The sequence below is a fragment of the Hirundo rustica genome, chromosome 29 (assembly GCF_015227805.2).
Source record: "Hirundo rustica isolate bHirRus1 chromosome 29, bHirRus1.pri.v3, whole genome shotgun sequence".
Lineage (NCBI taxonomy): Eukaryota > Metazoa > Chordata > Aves > Passeriformes > Hirundinidae > Hirundo > Hirundo rustica.
In genome coordinates, this window is record NC_053478.1 from 1,954,588 (window position 1) to 1,978,765 (window position 24,178).

The 24,178-nt window shown below is 52.1% G+C and overlaps 1 protein-coding gene across 1 annotated transcript; it reads right to left on the reverse strand.

Annotated features, from left to right (window-relative positions):
* Positions 1-9,536: 9,536 nt before the first annotated feature.
* Positions 9,537-10,187, reverse strand: LOC120764197 (feather keratin B-4-like). The gene is made up of 2 exons (XM_040088002.1): positions 9,949-10,187; positions 9,537-9,675 (listed from the first exon to the last, which is right to left on the reverse strand). The coding sequence occupies exons 1-2, from the start codon at positions 10,185-10,187 to the stop codon at positions 9,537-9,539; spliced, it is 378 nt and encodes a 125-aa protein (XP_039943936.1).
* Positions 10,188-24,178: the final 13,991 nt, after the last annotated feature.

Below are 24,178 nucleotides of genomic sequence, written 5' to 3' on the forward strand. Positions count from 1 at the left end.
ATACCGAGCGCTAAACCAATTTATTAATCAATGAATCCCTCAAATGGATCTAAACTCATTCCAGCTTCAACTCCAGCGCGGCCCAGGGACAGCCCCGGCTCCGAGGCGACTTCCTGGGGGTCGGAATGTGCAGCACACGGGGCCGGACCCGAGGGGCGCCGTGCTTGGAACGTGACTCGGGATTAATAATGAATTTATCACGTCACTTAGGAGAACAATTAGGACAATTAATGAAATAATCCAGCCAGCAAAACACGGCTCGGTGACGCGTGGGAAGCTCTTGCACAAAGCGCGGCTCCCATCCCACTGGGGGTCGGGAGAAGTATAAAAGGGCTCCCGGAATTCCGCAGTGCCATCCACGGCTGCTCCTCGTCTCCACTTCTCCAAACCCGGTGAGTTGGATCCTCTTTGCCCTCTGAGAGAACACGGGAAAATATTTCCTGTCTTTTCTCTCTTTCCCAAAAGATGTTTCCAGGGACCTTTCCAAACTCTTCCTCTTTCTTCCTGCTGGTGGAAGGCACCAGAGCAGGATCTCTTTTTCCTCGGGAATTTTGGGCACTGCAGTTAGGATTTATCCCCTGCTTCAGGCTCTTCCCCATCCCAAAAGCTGTCTCCAGGACAGGTTTTTGCTCTCCTGCAGAACCTGTGGGGCCCAGCAATTCCTTTTGAATTCCCCAGACTTTAAAATCCACAGCCCCATCCATGGGATCAGGGACAGGACTGGAATTTCCCGGGCACTGGGATCAGCCCGTTCGAGGTTGTTGCTGAGCACCACAACTCGATCTTGTGCTCCAGCTGAAGCTCTTCCTGGGGATGAGCTGCTCCCACCAAAGGCAGCGCCTGGAGTTTGGCTCGGCTCTCCCGGATTCCCAGCACTGCCAGGGCAGCAGGAACCCCTTTGGGAAGCAGCAGAGCTCAGAGCAGGAGAACGCAGACAAGGGACAAACCCGCCTGTCCCCAAAGTCTCCTTTCCCCCCCCGCCCCGTTTCCTTTCCTGCCGACGGAAGGCAGCGGAGCAGGATTTCGTTTCCCCCCGGAATTCCGGGCTCGGCAGTTCTGATGCGGGTGCCGCCGCAGGTTCCGTCGGCGCCAGCGATGTCTTCGGGAGCGATGCTGAGCAGCGGCTGCTCGGCGCCGTGCGAGGTGTCCTGTCCGCAGCCCTTCGCCGACGCCTGGAGCCAGCCCTGCGTCACCTCCTGCGGGGACTCGCGGGCCGTGGTCTACCCTCCGCCCATGGTCATCACCTTCCCGGGGCCCATCCTCAGCTCCTGCCCGCAGGAGAGCGTCGTGGGCACCTCCTTCCCGTCGGGGGCCCTGGGATCCTCGGGCTCCGGGGGGGCCATCGGGGGATCCTACGGAGGGGGCAGCGGCTCCATGGGGGGAGCCGGGGGTTCCTATGGGGGCGGAATTGGGGCTCCATGGGCGGAATTGGGGGCTCCATGGGCGGAATTGGGGGTTCCTATGGGGGCAGCAGCTCCCTGGGGGGATCCTACGGCGGGGGCCGATCCTTTGGCTCCGGGGGCTCCTTTGGAGGGGGCCGATCCCTTTGGGGCAGAAGATCCTTCGGCTCCTCGGGTTTCGGGGGCTTCGGGGGCTCCTGCGGCGGGGGCGGCATCCTTCGGGGGCGGCTCCTGCGGAGGGGGCTCCTATGGATGGGGGCAGCCTCCAGCTCCAAGGAGCTTCGGAGGAGGAAACTGCGGCTTCTTCTCTTCCTGAGGCAGCCGCGGCCGTGCGGCCAGCAGCCGCGGGCTGCGCTCGGCTCCCGGGCAAGCTGCGAGCCGGGGACGGCCAAGGAATCGCCTTCCCCGGCCTTTGTGGATGCGCGGCGCTTCCCAAGCCCTGGGGATCGTCCTTTGTGCCCCCTCGGCCTGACTCTGCCCCGAGCAATTCCCTGCCATTAAAGTTCTGTTGCATTCCAATTCCCATCGTTGGTTTGTTTTTCCTTTCCTTTTAACTGCTTTTTCCAACTCAACTTTTTGCCTAATCCAGGAATTCGGGAGGACTGGGGACTCCAGGAATTTGGGAGGGCTGGAGGCTCCTGGATGAGACCCAGGCTCCTTTATCCCACTCAGGGTTTTTTTTTGGCGGGGGGGGGAACAACAAATTTTCCACCATCAGTATTTCCCATTAAAGCCCTTTTATATCCCTATTTTCCCCTCATGTTTCCTTTTCCACCTTTTCACCTACAAATCCTCTGGCTGGAAACCACTTTGCCCCGAGGCAGCTGAAATCCTCCTGTTGTAAATTCTGCCGTCACTTTTCAGGGTGCTTTAACAGGAATCTGGAACTCCGCTTTCACCCCGTGACGCATCCCTGGATTTGCTGAACTGGAATTCTTTGGGATTTCGCCTCCTCTCTCCAGCAGGGATTGCAAACAAATTATCCAATTATTTTCCAATTGAGCCTGTTCCTTCAGTCCCATTAAGGCTTTCCTAGGAGCTGATGAATTTATTGCCTGCCATCATTAAATTAATCGCAGATTAGAACTCCTAAACCTCTTTGAGGCACGCGGGGAATTTAAGCAACTTCAGTCATGTGTCATCTAATTTTCTATTTACGTCCTGGGCTGTCAATTAAAAAATTTTAAAGCCATTTACAGCTTAAACAGAGAGCGAAAAATTCGATTTTCCAGGCAGCAATCTCTCATGGGGAGCATCCTCTTTTTCCTGATATTTCCCTTTTTTTTTTTTCCTTCTCGAGTTAACAAATATTGACGATTCCGTTGTTCAACATAAAGTATTAAAAACATTTTTAAAGTTTTTTTGTTGTTGTTTTTTGAGGGGTTGGGGGGGGGGGTGTTGTTTGTTGTTGTTGTTGGTTTTTTTTAAGCACATCTTTAGGCTCAGCCGAGGTTGTCTCCGCGTTCCCACCCCGGCAATAACGCCGGGAAAACAACACCACCGGGCGGGATTCGCGCTCTTGTGTCGCTCACTCCTCCCTTGGGAAACTCTCTCTTGCACAGCCCGGTGACATTTTGCTGTCACATAAAAGCAGCGCTCCGATGACGCCACAGCCGGCAGGAATTTCTCCACGTCTTTGAAGCGTTTGGCTCAGAAATCCAGGGGCGGTGATGGAATTCCTCCCGTTCCCATCCCCAATCCTCGGGTTTTCCTCTCGGTTTGCGCCCTTTATTATTCCTGAAGCTGTGTCCGGCTTTCCTAAGCCTCAGGATTCCGCGGGGAGTCGCGACAATTCCTAAAAGCTTGTTCTGAATGTGGGCTTTGCTCCCAGGGAACAGGGACAGGAGGAGAGGGAGTGGCCTCGAGGGCGGGAAATTTGGGAGAATTCCTGCTGGAAAAGGGAAAAGGGGAGGTTTGGGGTGGGCAGCCCCGGCGGGGTCCGAGGAAGGACCGGACGTGGCTCTCCCTGGTGGGACGCGATTGACCAAAGGTTGGACTCGACCGCCTGGGAGATCTTTTCCAGCCCCGAGGAGTGGATTTTTGTGATTCCGGGGACGAACAGAACCCTTCAGGCGGGAGGAGCTGGGCTGAACCAAGGGTGTAAAACAAAAAACCTTGCGGCTTTGGCTGACCGCATCCCGCCCCCGGCCCGTGCACCCTGCAGCTCCCAGGAGAGCTCCGTCCCGCCCCGGAGAGCAGCCGCGCTCCTTTGCGCTGGAATTCCGGGTGCTCCATCCCTTTCACAGCGCCGATTACTCGAACAATTACCGCGCAATTACCATAAATCCCCGTAACTGCCGCTCGCGGAGGCAGAGGGAGAGGACGGGGCCGGAGCGGAGAAGGAGAAATCCCGGCAAAACGCGATGATGCAGGAGGATTTTAATAGGGAAAACCGCGGGAACGGCGCCGAGCGCACGCTGCTTCCTTCAGCCCCTGTGTCCGAGGGGAATCCACCTTCCACCCGCCGCTCCCCTCCCGCCAGGGCCGCCCTGACAAACGCCGTGCCAGGACTTCCACCTTGCTGTTTTTTCTCTTGGCACAATGGAAAGAAGGAGCTGGCGCCGAAGGGTGATTAACGGAGGCCGTTGTTAATTAAAGACAAAGCGGGGAATGCAGGGGAGAGGTGTGGGCGCAGCTCCCGGAGCTCCCGAGCCGGGCTGGCTCCCGATGATGGTTTTGCCGTCTCCAAGAGCCGATCCCGGTTCTGGCTCCTGGGTTTTTTTTTTCTCTCCCGGGCCTGCGGATCTTCAGCTGCCTCAGTTTCCCAGGCGGGACCCACGGCTGCCGCTGGTGTAGAACCTCCGGAGGTAGCAGCCCCCCGAGGAGGAAGCTCCGCATCCAGAGGAGCCCCCCTGCCCCGAGGAGCCCCCAGACCCATAGGAACCCCCAGACCCATAGGAGCCTCCAGATCCATAGGAACCCCCAGACCCATAGGACCCTCCAGACCCATAGGAACCTCCAGATCCATAGGAGCCCCCAGACCCATAGGAGCCCCCAATTCTCGGCAGGCCACCCGAGGAGCCCCCCATCCCCGATCCGTACGGGGAGGCGCCGGAGGGCTGGGGCAGGGATGAAGTCACGATGCTCTCCTGCGGGCAGGAGCTCAGGATGGGCCCGGGGAAGGTGATCCACACCGGCGGGGCGTAGACCAGCGCCGTGGAGTCCCCGCAGGAGGCCACGCAGGGACCGAGGCCTCTGCTGTAGGCGCAGGGCTCCGGACACGTCACCTGGCAGCCGGGCAGGCACCGGGAGCTGATGCCGTTCATGGTCCCCGGGGGACGCGGGAGGAGCTGGGGGAACGGAGAAAGGTGGGGTCGGGGAATGGGTGTGACAGCCCCGAGCACCCCCGAGGGGTGGGAAAGAAATGAGGGAAATGGGGGAAATAATGAGGGAAATGAGGGAAATGTGGGAAATGAGGGAAATGTGGGAAATGAGGGAGATGAAGTGAGGGAAATGAGGGAAATGAAATGAGGGAAATGGAATGAGGGAGATGAGGGAAGTGAGGAAATGAGGGAAATGAGGGAAATGAGGGAGATGAGGAAAATGTGGGAAATGAGGGAGATGAAATGAGGGAAATGAGGGAAATGGGAAATGGGGGGAAATGGGGGAAATGAGGGAGATGAAGGAAATGGGGAAATGAGGAAATGAGGGAAATGTGGGAAATGAGGGAAATGTGGGAAATGAGGGAAATGGAAAGAGGGAGATGAGGGAGATGAGGAAAGTGAGGAAATGAGGGATGAGGGAAATGGGGAAATGAGGAAATGAGGGAAATGAAGGAAATGTGGGAAATGAGGGAAATAATGAGGGAAATGAGGGCCTTGTCCTTCCTGCTCACAGAATTCCAGGTTCCCTGAGGTTGGAGAAGAGCTCCAAGAGCATCCAGCTGTACCTGATCCCTGCCTGCTCACTCAGAATTCTGGGGATTCCTCAGACACCTCCAGGGATGTGGATCCAACCCTCCCTGAGTCCCTTCTGAAGCCTGGCCGCCCTTTTCCAGGAGGAATTTTCCCAAATTTCCCACCCTGAGCCTCCCCTGGCACAGCTCGAGGCCGTTCCCTCTTGTCCTGGCCCCGTTCCCTGGGATCAGATCCCAAATTCCCCCCTGGAGGATCCCAGATCCCCCCTGGATCCCGCTTTTTCTCCAGACTGAGCCCCCCCAGCTCCCTCAGGATTCTCCCTTCCCTTTTCCTGCTGCTCCAGCTCCCCAGGGTCCATCCTGGATTGGGGGACCTGGAACTGGACCCAGAACCAAGGTGTGGCTTCACCTCCTCGCTCAAACCCTCCTCTCCTGGGACACCATTTCTCCTCCCCTGTGGAACACACCTGGCGCTTGGTTTTTCAGTAAATTTCAGCTTCAAACTTGTGCCTCAAGCTTTGAAAAGCCACCAGAAAAAAAAAAAAAAAAAAAAATCAAATAACTCCTAACATTCAGTCTTTAAATGTCAGATTGGTTTCTTCCAGGCGCTGGCAGCGAGACTCCAGCGAGGAGCAGGATTTCACTGCCACATCTCCCGGTCCCCAAAATCACGGAAGGAGCCCTTGTTTAAAACTGTCGCTACAGAGAATGAGAGAGAGCAAAGATCAGCTGAGGTCCAACTCACCTGGAGTCGCAGGAGAAGTCAGGAGAAGGTTTGAGGAGACTCCAGAGATGCTCCCACTTTTATACCTCTCTGGAGGCAGCTCCTGGGCTTTGAGGCGTCCCATAAAACCTCTCACCCTTCCCAAATTCTGATTTTTTTTTCCCTCTGTGTGACTCCTCTAACGCCTGTAATTATTTTCATAGTTTCCAATTAGCGAATCAACCCTCGACATATACAATCTGACTCTCGTATCATAAATTCGGCTTTTCCATTGCGTGGGAATTTTACAGCCCGGCTCCTGTGCAATATCCCGGGGATGATCGGATTTACGGTGGGGCTGACCCCTGCCTGTTATTTTTCATCCATGATTTATGTGAGGCCCGGACAGATCAACCCTGCAAGTCTGCACTGGAGAACGGCTTGGGTTGATGATGAGATAAATTTTTGAAGGTCAAACACATTTGTGCAGAATTCCAGGAGGAATTTCCTCATGGATGGGGCGGTCAGGCCTCGGAAGGGGGTGACCAGGGGGGTTTGGAGTGCCCATCCCTGGAGGTGTCCGAGGAAGGGCTGGACACTGGTCTGGGTGACCGGGTCCAAACGTTGGATTTGACGACCTTGGAGACGATTCCGAGTTTGGGATCCGCCTCGGAGCGCTGGTGACCTTGGGCTGTGCCCTCACCAGTGACATCCTGGTGACAGCGCTGAGCTCAGCTCAACCCAAAATGAGTTTTGGTTGGAATTGCTCCCAGGTTTCAGGGCTTAGAGCACCCCGCGCGTTGCTGCCTCATCCCCTCAGTCCGGGGATTGCCGAGAGCCCTGACCCCCACCCGAGGTCGGATGATTCCTTTCGGGAGGGATCGGACCCAAACCTGAGGCTCACACCCCGATTGTGAGAGTGACAGGTGGGGAGCCGCCTTCCCGCGAGTCACCGAGGGAAAACAAACACGGAGACCCACTCCTGCTTCCTTTGGAGCCGGAATGATGCCGAAAGGATTTTCCTCCCTGAAGTCTGAGACAAAAGGAGACTTTTGGGTGTTGGGTTTGTGCCGCTCAAAGCAGGGCTGGAAATGATCGGTAATTACGAGCTGAAGTGAAAAACAATGGCCAGGCTTAAGAGGATCTTTTTCTTTGTGAGTGATAAGGATTTAGCAAATGATGGGTGACATCACATCCTCCTTATTGTCTAAAAACGGGATAAAAAGGGGGGACACCTGAGAAATCCTGCATTCTTGCAGCTCCACTGATTTATTCCCTCCAGAGGACGAGGTGAGTCTGACTTCACTCTGTTCCTCGATGCTTTGAAATTTCTCCTTTTTTTTTTTATCTTGCAAAATTCCAACAGTTTTGGAAAAGCTGAGGGAGAGAGGAGTGGATTTGGAAAAGCTGAGGGAGAGAGGAGTGGATTTAGAAAAGCTGGGGGAGAGAGGAGTGGATTTGGAAAAGCTGAGGGAGAGAGGAGTGGATTTAGAAAAGCTGAGGGAGAGAGGAGTGGATTTGGAAAAGCTGGGGGAAAGGGAAGAACGGAGCAAGGAAGATTTTCCTCGGGGACTTTCTGAAGGCAAATCTTCCTGTAGGTTTACCTGAGAAGGGAATTAGTGGGACTTTTCTGGGCGAGGAATTGTTTAAGGATCAGGAGGTTCTGCCCCAGAGAAAAGGGGGAGATTGCTTTTTCTGAGGGGTTTAGAAGAAAAAGAGTTGTGGTGGCGGTAGGAAAGGAAGCACTGAGAAGCCTCCAACAGGTCAGGAAGGAAGGAAAAGGGAGGGAATCAGGAAAAATGGGAATCTGCGAGGCAGGGTTGGACTGGGAGCGGCTGGAGAAGGGCGAAGCACAACTGGTTCATGCTGGGAACCTGCGGCCGGGCTGTGCCGCTGCCTTGACCGCCCCTCTCCTTCCCCAGCTTGATCCCAAATCCCCGGGAACCATGTGGAACCTCGCCGGCTCCGAGTGCCTGCAGGGCTGTGAGGTGACCTGCTCCCAGCCCTGTGCCTACAGCAGGAGCCTGGAGCCCTGCGTCGCCTCCTGCGGAGATTCCAGAGCCGTGGTGTTCCCTCCTCCCGTGGTCCTCACCTTCCCGGGCCCCACCCTCAGCACCTGCTCCCAGGAGAGCGTGGTGGGAGCTTCCCACCCCGCGGTGTTCGGGGCTCCCATCCCAAGCGTCTCCGATGAGTCCTTCGGGCCTGGGGGCACGGCCAGGTCCGGGGGCTCCTTCGGATCCGGGGGCTCCTGGGGGACGGGGGCTCCCTTCGGATGGGGGGGCTCCTTTGGCTCCGCAGCGCAGAATTCCCGCGGGTCCTGGGGGTACGGAGGCGCACTGGGGGCCAGGGGCTCCTTGGGATCCGGGGGTGCCTTTGGCTACGGAGGCTCCCCGGGAATGGGGGGCTCCTGCTACGGCCGGAGGTCCCGCGTCGTTCGCCGCCCGTCCTGCCTGGGGAGCTCATCCTAAGGCCAAACATCCCGGAAGATGAGAACCCAGGAGCCGGAGCCTGGAATTCCGAGGCTGCTCCCTGAAAACCGGGCCCGGGTCTCCTGCTGTTGTGCCTCGTCTTCAATCAAGCGCTGTCCCGTCTCTCCTGGAGCTCTTTAATTAAGGAGTGAATTCGTCTTTTCCCGTGTCCTTTCCGGTGGGGGTGGGAATGTTTCGGAATTCCAGGTGGCTTTTGTCCCCCGTGGGGGGTGGCCTGGCCGCCCTCGCACCGCCGGGGAATCAATGATTTGTTCTGCTTCCAGCACCAATAAAAACCTTTCGGAATTGCATCGGCAGCTTCCCGGTTTTCCTTTCCACGGAATCCCAGGGTCATTCAGGAGAAAACCTCCGAGGTCATCAAGTCCAGCCTTTGACCCCCACAAAATGAGGCCACCCCTGAGCATCCCAGCCCCCCAATACCCTGGCTCCGGGGGTAAACTGGTTTTAACTGGGAGCTGCACCAGTCCATCCCCGGAGCTTTTCCCGACCCATTGGAAATTATTCTGTGTTATTCACCGGATAATGTGGAACAGATCAGGAAGGGAAAAGGATTTTCTGAGGACATTCAGACTGATTGTATTTGCATTAAAGCGGAATTAATTCCCCTCTGACGAGAATTAACTGCTGCACAAGGATTCCCTTCTCTCAGACCGGTTTGTGACAGAAACTGTGGTGAAATAAAAGCCAGAACCCAGGGCTGTGATGCAACAGGGCTTTAATACAAACAAAAAGTGGGATGAGGCAGTGCAGAGACGTCAGAATTCCCGTTTCAGCATTCCCGTTTTTTCAGCCTGGACTCCAGTCCAGCAGTCATTCCAAGACATTCTCTTTCCAGCCGCACTTTTCACAGCCGAGTCCCGTGACTGGTTTGACTCTTCAGGTTCAGGGAGTACAAAACACAAACAGGAGCGAGGGACAAAGGGGGGGAACACCGGGAATCCTAAGCCTTGGATAAAGCACAACGAGATCCAGACAACCCCCGGCTCCGACCGGATCAGCCGGGGCAGAGGCTGCTTGGAATTTCCTAGCTGTCAACTACTAATTTGCATCCTATTTTTCCTTTGGACATTCCCTCATCTTTTAAGGGGTTAAAAAGGCCCGTAGCTCCCGTAGTTCCCGTAGTTCCCGTAGTTCCCGTAGCGAGACCTGTAGTACCCTCGGGAGAAGTAGGGGTAGTAATTCCTACCGTAGCCCGAGGAATAGGAGCCGCCGCGGTAGAGCCATGACATCCCACCGCCGCAGGAGCCCTCCCCGCCGTAGGAGCCCCCTCCCATTCCCCCGCAGGAGGAGCCCATTCCTCCCCCTCCGGATCCCATTCCTCCCCCTCCACAGCTCATCCCACCTCCTCCGGATCCCATCCCTCCTCCAGACCCCATTCCTCCTCCAGACCCCATCCCACCTCCGGATCCCATCCCTCCTCCGGATCCCATCCCACCTCCGGATCCCATCCCACCCCCTCCAGACCCCATCCCACCCCCTCCAGACCCCATCCCACCCCCTCCAGACCCCATTCCCCCGCCGATTTCAGGGATGGAGGTCCCGACGATGCTCTCCGTGGGGCAGGAGCTGATGATGGGCCCCGGGAAGGTGACCACCACGGGCGGGGCGTAGACGATGGCCCGGGAGTCTCCGCAGGAGGCCACGCAGGGCTGGCTGCAGGAGTCGACGTAGGGCTGGCCGCACGTCACCTCGCAGGGCGAAGCGCAGCGGGCGCTGAGCAGCTGGCCGTAGGAGGACATCGTTCCCGATCCCACCTGGAAGGACAGGGAGGTCCCAGCCCGGTGAAGGCACGGCCGGAGGGTTGGGAGGATGGGGGAGAGCTCCTCGGTTCTGGAGTTGTTTCTGGGTTTAGTTCTTTAATTGCAGCGTTTTTGGAGGTAAATAAATTAAAAAAAAAAAAAAAGTCCCCAGACTTCTCCGTGAGAGAGGGAACAAAGGTGTGTTTTGTCCCCAGATTCTTAGGGATGAGGCTGAGATATCCGGTAGGAAGCGGGAGGTGTATGGGAGATTATTCCCTTTGGAACTGGCTGGAAAGGGAGCTGGGTTGTGGGAATGGGGATTTGCTGGATGGCATTTGGATGGACGGGTGCAGATGTGTGGGATTAAATCACCGGAATAAATGAGTTTGTGGGTAAAAAAAAAATTAAAATAATAATTTTTTAAAATTTAAAAATCATCATTTCTAGGGCACAATCCGCCTTGCCATAAATGGCACCGGTCAAGGGAGATGAACTGAGGGAAAATGCTTCCAGTCCTGTTCCCACTCCTCTCTGGTGCTCCGTGGAATCATGGATTGGACCTTAAAGATCCAGTTCTGACCCCTGCCATGGGCAGGAGCACTTTCCATAGATCCCAAACCCCGACCAGCCCAGCCTCGGACACTTCCAGAGACGGGGCAGCCACGGCTTCTCCGGGAATTCCAATCCAGGGCCTCCCCACGCTCACAGGGAAGGATTTATCCCTAAAATCCCATCTAAACCTCCCGTCCGTCAGTGTGGACCCATTCCCCCCTTTTCCCAGCACTCCATCCCTTGGAAAAAGTCTCTCCCGGTGTTCCTTTCGGCTCCTTCAGGTCCTGGGACAACGGGGTCACCCCCAAAGCGTCTCTGTATTTCTGTCCTGTCTCTATTCCCAGCATGGATTCTGGGAAGAACCTCCCTGTCCTTCTCCCACGTCATTCCCATCCCTGCTCCTTTTGGGAATCAATCCCACCCCGATCAGGGGTTTGGAGCGACCCTTCCCCATAAACAGATGCTCAGTTCCTGAAAATTCCTGCCCTCAGCATCTCCACAGCTCCCGCTCCTTTCCCCCCTCTCATCCACCTGAATCCCAAGCCCCGCTTCCCACGCAAAGCGGGTTCGGAGAGCAAAACTCAACCCTGATTTAGGGTAGGATGTAAAACCTCCCATCAGAGCTCCCCATAAAACCAAATTACCTCTAATTAGGAGCTGATTCAGTTAAATCCCAGCTCAGGCAGCCGGCGAGGAGGACGAGTCAGCAGAGGCAGCTCCAGGGCCCCCGCTCGGGAGCACTTTTATATCCTGTCAGGAGAAGGGAAATCGGGAGCCACCTTGACGCAACCCCCTTGTGAAATGGAATGTTTTCCCGGCTCCTGCCTCCCGCTTGTCGCAACTGTTTTGATAACGCCTTAGGATTAGGAGATAATTCCCAGTCCCACACAGGGCGCCGCAGGTGCTTCACCCTTCCCGGGCCTTTGCTGGAAATCTCTCCATCCACTGAGGAGGATTTCCCCTAAAACCAGTGGATTTTACCCTAAAACAGGTGGAGTTCCCCTAAAACAGGTGGATTTCCACTAAAACAGGTGGATTTTCCCTAAAGCAGGTGGATTTTACCCTAAAATAGGTGGATTTCCCCTAAAACAGGTGGATTTCCCCTAAAACAGTTGGATTTCCCCTAAAATAGGTGGATTTTCCCCTAAAACAAGTGGATTTCCCCTAAAACAGGTGGATTTTCCCCTAAAACCCGTGGATTTCCCCTAAAACCCGTGGATTTTCCCTAAAATATTCACTCTGTATGTGCATGGTTGCTTTGTGTTTCGCCCTCTCGGTTTTTTACGGAATTTCTGTTCCTGGAGCTGTCCTTTGAGCAGATCATTTCCTTTTCACATCCCAGGCAGGAAGTTCGAGGTAGGGAAGCAATTCCTGGACAGAAGTCCAGCTTAGAAAAGGCACCAGCTCAGGATTTTATCGTTTATCAGCGATTCCTCACCTCAAGGGTCAAACCCTTCGGAATAAACCTCCAGAAAACACTAAAAAACAGGGAGAAATTGGATTTTCTTTTGGAGATGTGTTTTTTAGAGGCCAAGATGAAGAGAGGAATTTAATTTAGGATTAGGGGACTCAGAGCAAACATTACCTGAACTCCAGGCCCACAAATTCAGCACAAATAAATTCCCCAAGGCCTGGAAAACGCTGATAATGTGATTTCCACGCTCACAATTACATTAAAAAATAAAAACAACAAAACAACTCTTCCTTCTCAGCTGTGGTGAATTATTAAACTGAAAGGAAAACACAAAAACAAAGCCCCAAACAAATAATTTTATTTACATTTCACGGCTCTGGAATCAATCTAATGAGCAGAGGAGACACATGAGCAGCACAGAACAGTCTGACTCACTTAATTTGTGGCAATTAAAAGCACCCATTAATTACGGTGATTGACAGCTGAGGCAACTGCAGGAGTTACCAAACCCAATATTTGAGAAAAGTCCATAAGAACCTCGTCCCACTGACTTGGAGGTTTTTCCAATGGAGAGAAAATCGGTTTGAGGCACAAAACTGCCAAAAAAAAAAAAAAATCCCCGAGGTTTGGTTTCTGGAATTGGAGGGATTTTTTTCTCTGGAAGCTTTAATGGGTTCCATTCCTTTGCAGAATTCCACAGCCTTGATATTCCACGGAGATCCTTCCCCCCCCAAAAAAAACCCAAATCAGCTCCCAAACGCAAACCCCTGGCACAGGCTCAAAACTCCTTTCACAACCCCCGAACCTGCCTCAGATCAAAGAGTTCCTTAGGAGATAACAGAAGGAGATAAACTCCCTTCCCAGCTGGAGGAGAAATCCTTCTGGAAATATAAATTTAAACAAATAAATATATACATCAGCAATTTTGGCTCTTTCTGCAAAGGATTTACAGGAGAAAAAACAATAAAGAAACCAACAATGTATTTTTTACATTAAAAAAAAAAAAAACTTTAAGGAGCAGCAGCTTGGGCTGAGGAGCTCCAGACTCACCTCAAACAAACCAACTCCAGAGATTTATCTGGAAAATTCCTCATCCTGTTTTTTGTTTGTTTTTTTTTTTTTTCCTGGCACGCCGATGTTGTTGTTGTTGATGTTGTTGTTGTTGTCGTAGGTAAATTGATTTTCTGGCTTTAGGAATTCCAGGGCTCTGCTCTGATCCTTCCCGGCTGCTTTGCATACGGAGATGAAATCAGAGGAAGCTGCTGCAGCTGCTTTGCTCTTCCCTATAATTTTCCAAATTGGGCTCGGAGGCCGCTTGGCAGAGAGGAAATCACGGGCGTCATTATCCCGGATCGGAGCAGAACACCGTCCTCCAGCCTCGTTTTCCCCCAGATTTTATCGGGGCAGCTCCAGGCTCCGGAGGGAGCAGCCGACAGCACCGGGCAGGAGAATAAACAGGATAAAAACTGGGAATTACTGCGCGGAGCTGGGGCTGGTTCGGATCCTGGAATCTCAGGGTTTGGGGCGGTTTCTGGGCCCTCACCCGGAATCCAGTTCCCAGATAAAGGGATGATATTTCGGGGTGTTTTTTCATGGGGTGAGACTGAAGGGGAAATACGGGATTAAATTAAATCGCCGCCACCTGCTCTGTTCATTCCTATTTCTGTTCATTTGGTTTATGTCCGTTTCTGTCCATTTCAGATCATTTACCTCGATTTATGCTGATTTATGTCCATTTACATTCACGTCAATTTCTGTCCATTTCTGACGCCATTCCCTGTGTTCAATCCCATTTAAAAAATCAAGTTTTTGGCAGCCTCCCATTTCCTACTGCACATCTCAGCTTCATCCCTAAGAATTTAAGGACAAATCCCATTTTTCCTCGGTTTTCCTCTCTCACGGAGAGCTCTGGGGGCATTTTCGTACCTCCAGAGGTGGTGATTAAAGCATTAAACGACACAAATAACTCCGGAAACGGAGGAATTCCTCCCCACCACCCGAGGAGATTCGCCGGGAGCTCAGGGATAATGACGGCACCCCGATTTTCCCGGGGGGTTCTTTTCATCTTGCAAACAAAAACACGGCTGATGGGTCCGGTTTAGATCTTTAATTCCCGGGATAAAACCGGGGGGAAGGTGGAATTGCGGCCCCGGGGCGGGAGGGGGGAAGCCTGGAGCGCCTGGGGGTAATTTGGATCTCTCCAGGTCCCTCCTGCGCGGCCGCCACCCGAACCCCGACCTTCCGCAGGTCAGGGTCACCTCCAGGGCTCCCCGGGATCTCGGAATATCCCGGGGAGGAAGGGAACCGCAAGGATCAACCCCCAGGAGGCTCGGGAGAAGGAGGTTTTGGCCTTCACTGAGGGGCTGGAGCGTGGCCGGGGATGGGAACGGGGCTGGAGCAGCTGGAGAAGGGAATGGAGAATCCTGGAGCAGCTGGAGAAGGGAATGGAGAATCCTGGAGCAGCTGGAGAAGGGAATGGAGAATCCTGGGGGAGCTGGGAATGTTCATCCCGGAGAAAAAGGGGGATCTGGGATCCTCCAGGGGGGATTCTGGGATCTGATCCCAGGGAACGGGCAGGAGAAGGGAACGGAGAATCCTGAGGGAGCTGGGAATGTTCATTCCAGAGAAAAAGGGGGATCTGGGATCCTCCAGGGGGGATTCTGGGATCTGATCCCAGGGAACAGGGCTGGAGCAGCTGGAGAAGGGAATGGAGAATCCTGGGGGAGCTGGGAATGTTCATTCCGGAGAAAAAGGGGATCCAGGAGGGATTTGGAGTCCTCCAGGGGGGATTTTGGGATCTGATCCCAGGGAAAGGGGCTGGAGCAGCTGGAGAAGGGAATGGAGAATCCTGGAGCAGCTGGAGAAGGGAATGGAGAATCCTGGAGCAGTGGGAGAAGGGAATGGAGAATCCTGGGGGAGCTGGGAATGTTCATCCCAGAGAAAGGGGGATCCAGGCAGGATTTGGGATCTGATCCCAGGGAACGGGGCCAGGACAAGAGGGAACGGCCTTGAGCTGTGCCAGGGGAGGCTCAGGGTGGGAAATTTGGGAAAATCCCTCCTGGAAAAGGGAAAAGGAATCCCTGCACGTTGTTCTGGGATCGGACACAGCTTGGACTGGACGACCTTGGAATTTTTTCCCGACCTGCGGGATCCTGGGATTCCAAAGCGCTGCCGGATCTGCTCCTCAGGGAGTTTGGTGCTCACGGGTGAAGTCTGGGGGTTTTTGGGGCATCTCAGAAGCTCCACCCTTGCAAATGATTAATTTTAATACTTCATTAGCGCCTGTGGAATGAGCCAACGCCACGGAGCGAATTCCCAATCCCGTATCGCCCCATGGCTCACCGAGGCGTGGCGCTGAGATCCAAGTTAATCATCCGTTAATGAGAAAGATATTAATTAAATCTTCATTTGCCTTCATTGCTTCATTAAAGCTGCTCATCTCAGCAGGAAAATTCTGGCAGCTTCCTCTGAGTTCCTCCAAGGATTAAATCCTGTGAAGGGAATTTATAGTTGGATTTAAGGAGGGAAAAGGGAATTTTCCCCAGGGGAAAAAAAGCGTGGAGTTTTGTTAATCAGGGGAAATATCGGAATTTTCTTCCCGGCTGAGATTATTTGTACAGCACTGATTAATTAGTCCAGCTCAACAAGGCCGAAGGCTCAGCTTGAATAAAAACCTGTCAGAAATTCCAGTGCTCTCCTTGCTCCTGGAATCCACCGGGAATTGTGGCTGTGGGAAAAAGGGGGACGGGGTCACGCTGGGAGAGGGGAAATTGAGGTTGGGTTTGGGGAAGGAATTGTTCCCTGTGAGGGTGGGGAGGCCCTGGAATGGAATTCCCAGGGGAGCTGTGGCCGCCCCATCCCAGGGATTGTCCAGGGCCAGGTTGGAGCATCCTGGGATAATGGAAAGGAGCTGGAATAAGACGATTTTTAAGGAACTTCCCAACCCAAACCATTCCACGGTTTTATGATTCTTAGGCCTGAAAAGGGATTCAAGGAGGAAAATCCCTTCCCCTGGGCCTGGGCCAAGCCTTGATCTCCCTGACCTCATCCCGAATTTTGCTGCCGTGCAATATTGGGGATGTAATGACAGGTTATCGGGAATAACCTCAATAACACCTGGGTGTGCCCCAGCCTCAGATCCACCCTCGGACGGAGAATCCTTGGGCAGGATCCGACACTTTGGGCACCAGATTTTTCCCTAATAAATGAACATTTTACTGGGCTGGGAGGGGGGAAAGGGAAAGGCCAGCGAGGAGGGGTTGCGGGATGGGATTTTGGGAAGGGAATGAGGGATCTGGATCATCCTGGAGGTCCCTTCCATCCCAAACCATCCCGGGATTCCGTGAAAATCGGAGGAGCAGCCGAGCATCCCCCTGCGAGGCCACAAAAAATACGGGAACACTGGGAGAGGAACGGGCGGGATGGGTTTGTGGGAGGAGGGAGAAGGGGGGAAAAACAGGGAAAAAAACCCAAATTTGCAGGAAAATCCAGGATTTCCTGAGGCACCCTTGGTTCTCCAGGCTGCAAATAGTAATAATAATAATAGTAGTAGTAATAATAATAATAATAATAATAATAATAATAATCTCAGGCAGATGAGTGGAGAATGTTGAGGGTTGTTTGAAAGACTGATGGGAAAAAAAATCCAAACATTGAATGGACCCAAAGAAGATCTGTGGGGTTCAGAGGGAGGAAAAACATTGGGATCAGCCGGATCCAAAGGGGATCAGCCGGATCCAAAGGGGATCAGATGGATCCAAAAGGGAATCAGATGGATCCAGAGGGGATCCAGCTCTGAGTTCTCAGTGGAAAATCTGCGTGGTTCTTCTCCAAAAAGCCTCAGTGAGGAAACTCTGGGGGAGAATTTTGGGGTCTTCCAGGGGAAATTTGGGATCTGATCCCAAGGTTTTGCTTGCTTGCTTGCTTTTAGTAGCGTAAATTTCCCGGTGAGACAATCGAAAACAAATGATCCCAGGGAACGGGGTCAGGACAAGGGAACGGCCTCCAGCTGTGCCAGGGGAGGCTCAGGGTGGGAAATCTGGGAAAATCCCTCCTGGAAAAGGGAAAAGGCCTCGGAAAGGGCTGCCCAGGGAGGTTTGGAGCAGCCACTCCTGGAGGTGTCCCAGGAATCCCTGGACGTTGGTCTGGGATCAGGCACAGCTTGGGCTCGGCCTCGGAGCTCTTTCCCAACCTCAGCAATTTTGGGATCTTCCCTTAAAAAAAAAAAAAAAAATCCCAAAAAAAGGAATAATTCCCGTTCCTCCTCCTGCTGAGCCCCGTGTGGAACTGGAGATGGTCCAGCTCCTGGAGCTCCGGGTGGGGTGGAGCCGCTGGGGCTGGTGAGTCAACCCCGAGCTCCCGGGGTCCGCCCCGCGCCCTGACCTCCTTGCCGGAGTTTTCCCAACCTTTTCTCCAGGAGCCGAACCAGAAGAGTGGGATCTGCGGGCTGCCCGCGCTCCTCCGAGGTTTTTGGGATCGTTACGTCACCGCTGGGATCGGGGACGGGGAAAGTGGGGCACCCGCAAACGGAGGGGTTCAGGGGAGCTCCCGAAACCCCCCGTGGATGGGCAGGGGGCGTTTGAGGGGATGGTGGCTGCAGGAACAGGTTCCTGGGGATTTGGGATCCTCAGAGGCTGGAATTCTTCCCTCTGGCTGGCTCCCGGCAAATTTCCCCCGGTGCCTTTTCCGAACTCCGAAGGGAGCCCCTGGGCTGGGGCCGGTCCCAGAGCCCGCCCTGAGGCTGGTGAGGAATTCCAAAATTCCAATCCTTCAAGGGCAGCGCTCCAAGATCCCCGGGCCCAGAAACAACTCAGGGATTTGGAATTTATCCAGGTTTCCCAGCTAGGAGAACTCCCCTGGAAAAGAAAACCAGGAAACCACTGTGATAGTGCAGAATAATTTTAATGGGAAGGGAAAAGAGGAGGATTAAGAAATAAAATAAAATAAAATAAAATAAAATAAAATAAAATAAAATAAAATAAAATAAAATAAAATAAAATATAAAATAAAATAAAATATTAAATTAAATTAAATTAAATTAAAATAAAAAATATAAAATAAAATAAAATAAAAAAAATAAAAATAAAAATAAAAATAAAAATAAAAATAAAAATAAAATAAAATAAAATAAAATAAAATAAAATAAAATAAAAATAAAAAATATAAAATAAAATAAAATAAAATAAAATAAAATAAAATAAAATAAAATAAGGTAAAGGATGCAGGTCCAGGTGAAGATGCTTCACTATTTATCCTGGAATTTTGGAATGGTTTGGGTGGGATCATCCAGGGCAAGGGACTCCTCCCAGGTTATTCCCGTCCCACTTGGCTTTGGACACTTCCAAGCTGGAAAATCCACATTTTTGTGGCCAAATTTTCCTGCTGGGTTGATTTTTATATAAAAACAATTAATTTCCACGCTGTGTTTTTTTTTCTTTTTATTAAAATTAAATATAGGGAGATCGGATTATTCCCCTTCCTGACTTTCCCGTGCTGAAAGCGAAAGCCGGGCAGCGGTGACGGGATCGTGTTTGTATTTATGCCAAGGAAAAGGGAATTTGCCGGTGAGTAATTCCCACAAAAGCTAATCCAGGCTGAATTAGGCCTGGCAGGGAAAGGCTTTGTCAGGGCCCTTCCCCAGCCTCCATTTCTCCGGAAAACCGTGGAAAAGCAACAGACTGCTGCCACAAACCAGATTCCGACTGTCGGGTTATCCCAAAATTTGGGGGAAACGGAATTTAACGGCTTTGTTCCACCTCTTGGGAATGTCTGAGGGGAAAAAAAAAAAAAAAAAATCCACCCAACTTAAAACCTCCCGAGCTTTCAAAAAACCCAACTTAAAGTTCCCGGATCTGCTCTGGGGAAATCTCCAGAGCCTTTGGGCTGGGCTCGGATCCGCGTCACGCTTCCGAGACCTCATTTTCCTCTTTTCCTGCATCCGCGTCGTCCGTTCCTGCCTTTTCCGGGTCAGGAATTTGCTCCTCGCTCCCGTTCCCGGCCGGCTGCTGGCTCCCGTGGCCGCTTCTCCGGCAGGGATGGATCCAGCGGGAACTGAAAACGTAGGAGCAGCGCGAGGCCGGCCGGGAGCCGGAGCGCGGGATCGGCGCCCCGTGGGATCTCAGGGAGGTCCGGGACATTCCCGCTCCTCCCTCCAGCATTCCCAAGGATCCCAGCACCGTCTCCCGTGGGTCCAGGCCGAGGATGGGCCTGGAGGTGAATTTTGGGAAGAAACCCCCGGAACGCGGGATTTCCGCTCCGTGGGAGCTCAGGGATGTTCCCGCTCCTCCCTCTGGTGCTCCCAAGGATCCCAGCACCGATCCCGAGGATCCCAGCGCCATTCCCGAGGAACCCAGCGCCATTCCCGAGGATCCCATCGCCATTCCCGAGGATCCCAGCGCCATTCCCGAGGATCCCAGCGCCATTCCCGAGGATCCCAGCGCCATTCCTGAGGATCCCAGCGCCATTCCCGGGGATCCCATCGCCATTCCTGAGGATCCCAGCGCCATTCCCGAGGATCCCAGCGCCATTCCTGGGGATCCCAGTGCCATTCCCAAGGATCCCAGCGCCATTCCTGAGGATCCCAGCGCCGTTCCCGAGGATCCCAGCGCCATTCCCGGGGATCCCATCGCCATTCCCGGGGATCCCAGCACCATTCCCGAGGATCCCAGCGCCATTCCCGGGGATCCCAGCGCCATTCCCGGGGATCCCAGCACGGTCTCCTGCGGGCAGGTGCTGAGGATGGGCCCCGGGAACGTCACCACCACGGGAGGAGGGAAGATGACGACGCGGGAAGCGGCGCAGGAAACGGCGCAGGGCCGGCTGCAGCCGGAGGCCGGCGGCCGCGGACACGGCCCCTGGAATTCCGAGCACATCTGGGAGGGAGCGGGAAGAACCTGCAGCCGAAATGCCTGGGAATTAGAAAGTTTATTCCCGTTTGTTTGTATATCCCACTGGGAAAAAAAAACACCTTGCTCTAGTTAATGGCTGTTTATCGGTTTAATCCGATTTTTAAATTGTATTTTTAATGACGTATTTTTTATTTTATTTTTTAAAAATTTGTTTTGTTTTAATTTTTACAGTTCTATTTTATCTTTGTTGTATTTTTAAAATTTAGGGGGTTGACGTTATCTTTTTAAAATTTGATTTAATTTTCACTGTTATTTTTAAATTTTGTCTCATTTTTGATCTTTTTTTCTTTTGTAGTGCTATTTAACTCCCATTGTTATTTTTAAAACGTTAATCAGTTTTTAAATATAGTTTTTTAAAAATTTTTCTTTAATATTTTCACTTTCTTTTTAAAAGAATTACTTCCATTTAATGTTACTCGTAAGTTTTCTAAAATCTGGGGTTTTTTTAATTGTTATTTAATTTTTAATGCTATTTTTTTAATTTAATTTTTAATTTTAGGGTTTTTTTAAGCTTGATTTAATTTTTTAAATGCCATTTTGACACTGAACCCCCTGCTCAGTTTCCCCTTTTCCCCTTTCCCGCCTCAACCTTCCCAAAGAACCCCACCCTGGCTTCATCGGCGCCACGATTCCAGGATTTTCCATCCCTTCCCGGATGATTTGTTTATCTCAGCGTGCCCAGCCCTCCCTGGGATAATTACCCAGAGCAGATTCCAGAGCCTGGGATCGCTCCCGGCTCCGGATCCGCGTCCGGAGCGATTCCTTCCCCCTGAAAACTCCCAAATCCCTGGAATTCCGGAAAAAATCCTTCCTCCGGATGAGTTCCAGAGGGCCCAGAACTCCACAGGGAATTTTGGTGCCCGGTTTTTTATTCCCCTGGAGCCTGAACCCACATTCCTGCGGAATTAATTCCCGAGTATCTCCTGGGATTTACCTGTCAGCCTACAAAGCTGTGGGATGCGGACGATTCCCGATAAAAATCCCTTAAATTTTTGTCCCTGGAGGAATCCGGGCTCTTCCAGAGGCTGCCTTGGAGGTAGGTGTTGGGTCAAGTCAGCAAATTCCTGGTTTTTCTCCAAAGATTCTGCTGGAAAAGTCCAGGGGAATCCCATTACTTATCTGATGCGGGTTTCCATGGGGATCAAATGCTCTTTTTGGAGAATTCCCAACGTTTTTTGGGTGGGAAAACAGGAGTTTCTTCTTCCCAAAAATGCTACAAAAATGTGGATTTGCTCCAAAGAAATTCCCTGGCCGGCTGGAAGTTGGGGAGAAGCAACTTTTTAGGGAAAATGGGCTCTGGTTCGGATCATTCTGGCAGGAAAATAAGGAGGGAAAATATTTTCCCCTCTTTTTATCCCACAGGAAATAAATCTGATTTATGAATAATAAAATCTGTGGGGGGAAAAAAGTGAAAATCCCATGTTTCCTCCGATTTTTAAATGGAAAAATCGGGATAAAACGTTGCTGAGCATCCTGACCTTTAAAATCCCTTCCACCCCAACACATTCCATGGTTTTTATGGCAAACTCATCCAGCTCCCACCGGAATTAAAACTAGAGTGACTTTTGTTGTTATTGACAGTTAATTTATAATGATTCCAGCGGAATTTTTTTATTATTATTTTATTTTATTTTAAGAATTCCAGCCCCCATTTCCAAGGCTGGACTCACCCCAAGCATCCAACAAAACGATTCCCAGCGGGGAAATCTCCCTTGGAATTTTTGGAGCCGCAGAATTCCCGCAAAACCCCAAAATTATCTATTTATCCCATTTCCCCCAAATTGCGGAAGGGAAGGGAGAGGGGACTCACCAATTTTCCAGGAAGGAATCCTTGGGAATGTCCGGGGGCAGCCCCAAATCCTTGGAGTTTTATAAGAGCTCCCCAGCTTCCAGGAAGCTGAGGCACGCTTCGGGCGCGAGGTTTTAATTGCCCTCCCCTCATGTGTAATAATCTTAATTACCGGTAATCATTTTGGGGGTTGTTTATTCCCTTTGCCGTGGGAATTCCCGCTGCGTTCCCCCCAGGAATCCCGTCCTGGGGGTTTTTTTGCAGGAAAAGTGAATTCCGGAGGGGTTTTTACCATTTCTGCCTGGATTTCCAATCCTGGGATGGCTTTGGGTGGGGAAAAATTAAATTTCCCTATTAAATCTCATCCAATTCCAACCCTTTTCCAAGGACAGGGACTTCCCACTCTCCCGGCTGGCTCCAAGCCCCATCCCTTGGGCTGGAAACGTCTCGAGGGAGACTTAAATACCAGGAAAAATAATAATAATAATAATAATAATAATAATAATCCCATGGAAGCAGGGAAAATGGATGGATTTCATGGAGTTTTGTGGATTTTCCACGGATTTGGGTGGATCCTTGGAGCTGAGAGAATTCCAAGAGTTCCGGGATGGGTATTTTATGGATTAATTGGGTATTTTATGGAACCAATCGGGTATTTTATGGAATTCGCTGGGTAATTTGGGGATTCTTCAGGCGAGAGGGGATCCCGCTCAGACCTGGCACGGGATTTTCGGGATGGCTCTGGAATATCCCCAGTGAGGGAGGTCCCAACATTCCCTGGACAATCTGTTCCAGTGGAAATTCCTGGGGATCAAATCCTGCCCCTGGAAATTCTCCCTGTCTTCAGAGCCAATTTTGGGGCGATTTTTGAGGATAAATTAATTTTTTTCTTAATGAATATGCAAAATACGTGGAATTGGGCTGGAGAACAACATCCTGTTTATTTGTGGAAGGGACACTTCCATCCCAGGGGAATATTCCAGAGCTGCTCCGAGTCCCGAGGGGTTTTTCTGGGATAATTTGTTATTTATATTGCAAGGAGAAAACACTTTGCATGCATAAATCCCTCGCGAATATTCCTGATGTGCTTTGACATCCCCTCGTGGTGTGGGAACCTCATTATCGGGATCGTTCCCCTCATCCTGTCCCAAAAGACAATTCCAGGCTCTCACAGAGTTTTCCAGAAAATTCGGGGTTGGAATTCCTCATTCCCAGTCCAGGCCGATCCCACCGAGCTCTGTTATTGCAGATGTCCGGGAACACGGTGGAAATCCTGTTCCATGTCCTTTGAGAATTCCGTGGACCTCTTGAAGGCTCCTGAGCCAATTCCTGCTTGGAGCCTTCCTCCTTAAAAACACCCAAAATCTCCAGAAAAATCGGAATTTTTATTCCGGTGCCGCTTAACCTGCAGAGCATCCAAATTCCCCCCCAGAGCCGGAGCTCACTTTAACCTCCCGGTTTTCCTGGTGGCAGGAAAATTCCCGTTCGAATCCTGGAAGCGGGAGGTAATTTTTGGGGAACCGGGACCGGGAATTTTTGGGGAACCGGGACCGGGAATTTTTGGGGAACCGGGATGAGGATGGCGTTCCTGGCGCAGTTCGCCCCTGTGGCCGCCAGGCGGCAGCACCGGCCCGCGCGCTGCCGGGAGTTTTCCCGTCGCCTTTCCCAAATCCCGCCCGGAAAAACCTCGGGATGAGGAGGGAAAGGGCAGCGCCGGGGCCGGAGCCTCCTCCTGGTGCGGAGACGCCGGAATTGCGGGAAAATTCCCCGGCCGCTTCGAGACACCGGGATTTTATTTCGTCCTCTCTGCACAACTCCAGCGTCAGCAGCAAACGGAATCGAGAGCTCGGAATTTTACAAATGAACCTTTTTATTTTTACACTTTAAAATTTTACAATTGAACCTTTTCCTGCTGATCCATCCCCCCTCATCCCCTCCTTTTTTTTCCCCTCTCCTGCTGGGAGGAAAGGCTGAGGGAATTGGGAATACTCAGCCTGGAGAAGCTTTGGGGTGGCCCCGCTGTGGCCTTGCAGGAGCTGAAGGGGCTGCAGGCAACGTGGGGGGAGATTTATTTATTTTATTTTTTTTTTTCCCGAGGGTCTGGAGTTCCAGGAAAAGAGGGAATGGGTTCAGATTGACCGGGGGGAATTTAGGTTGGATGCTGGGAAGGAACTCCTGTGAGGAGCATCATCCCCTCCCCACAGTAAATCCGTGCTAGCCAACCCAGCCCTAAAATCGTGTTTATTTCCCTTATTTTATCACAAAAGGAGTGGCGTAGCAACAGGGAAGGGTTTGGGGTTTTTTTTCTTTCCAGGAGTAGGAATTAGGA

Bases quoted from the DNA above. Each gene is read 5' to 3' on its own strand.
- LOC120764197 (XM_040088002.1), bottom strand. From the start codon at position 10,187: ATGTCCTCCTACGGCCAGCTGCTCAGCGCCCGCTGCGCTTCGCCCTGC. The intron at 9,676-9,948 runs AGGGGGTGGGAT...CGGCGGTGGGAT, and splicing joins GGCGGGGGAATGGGGTCTGG to GTCATGGCTCTACCGCGGCG.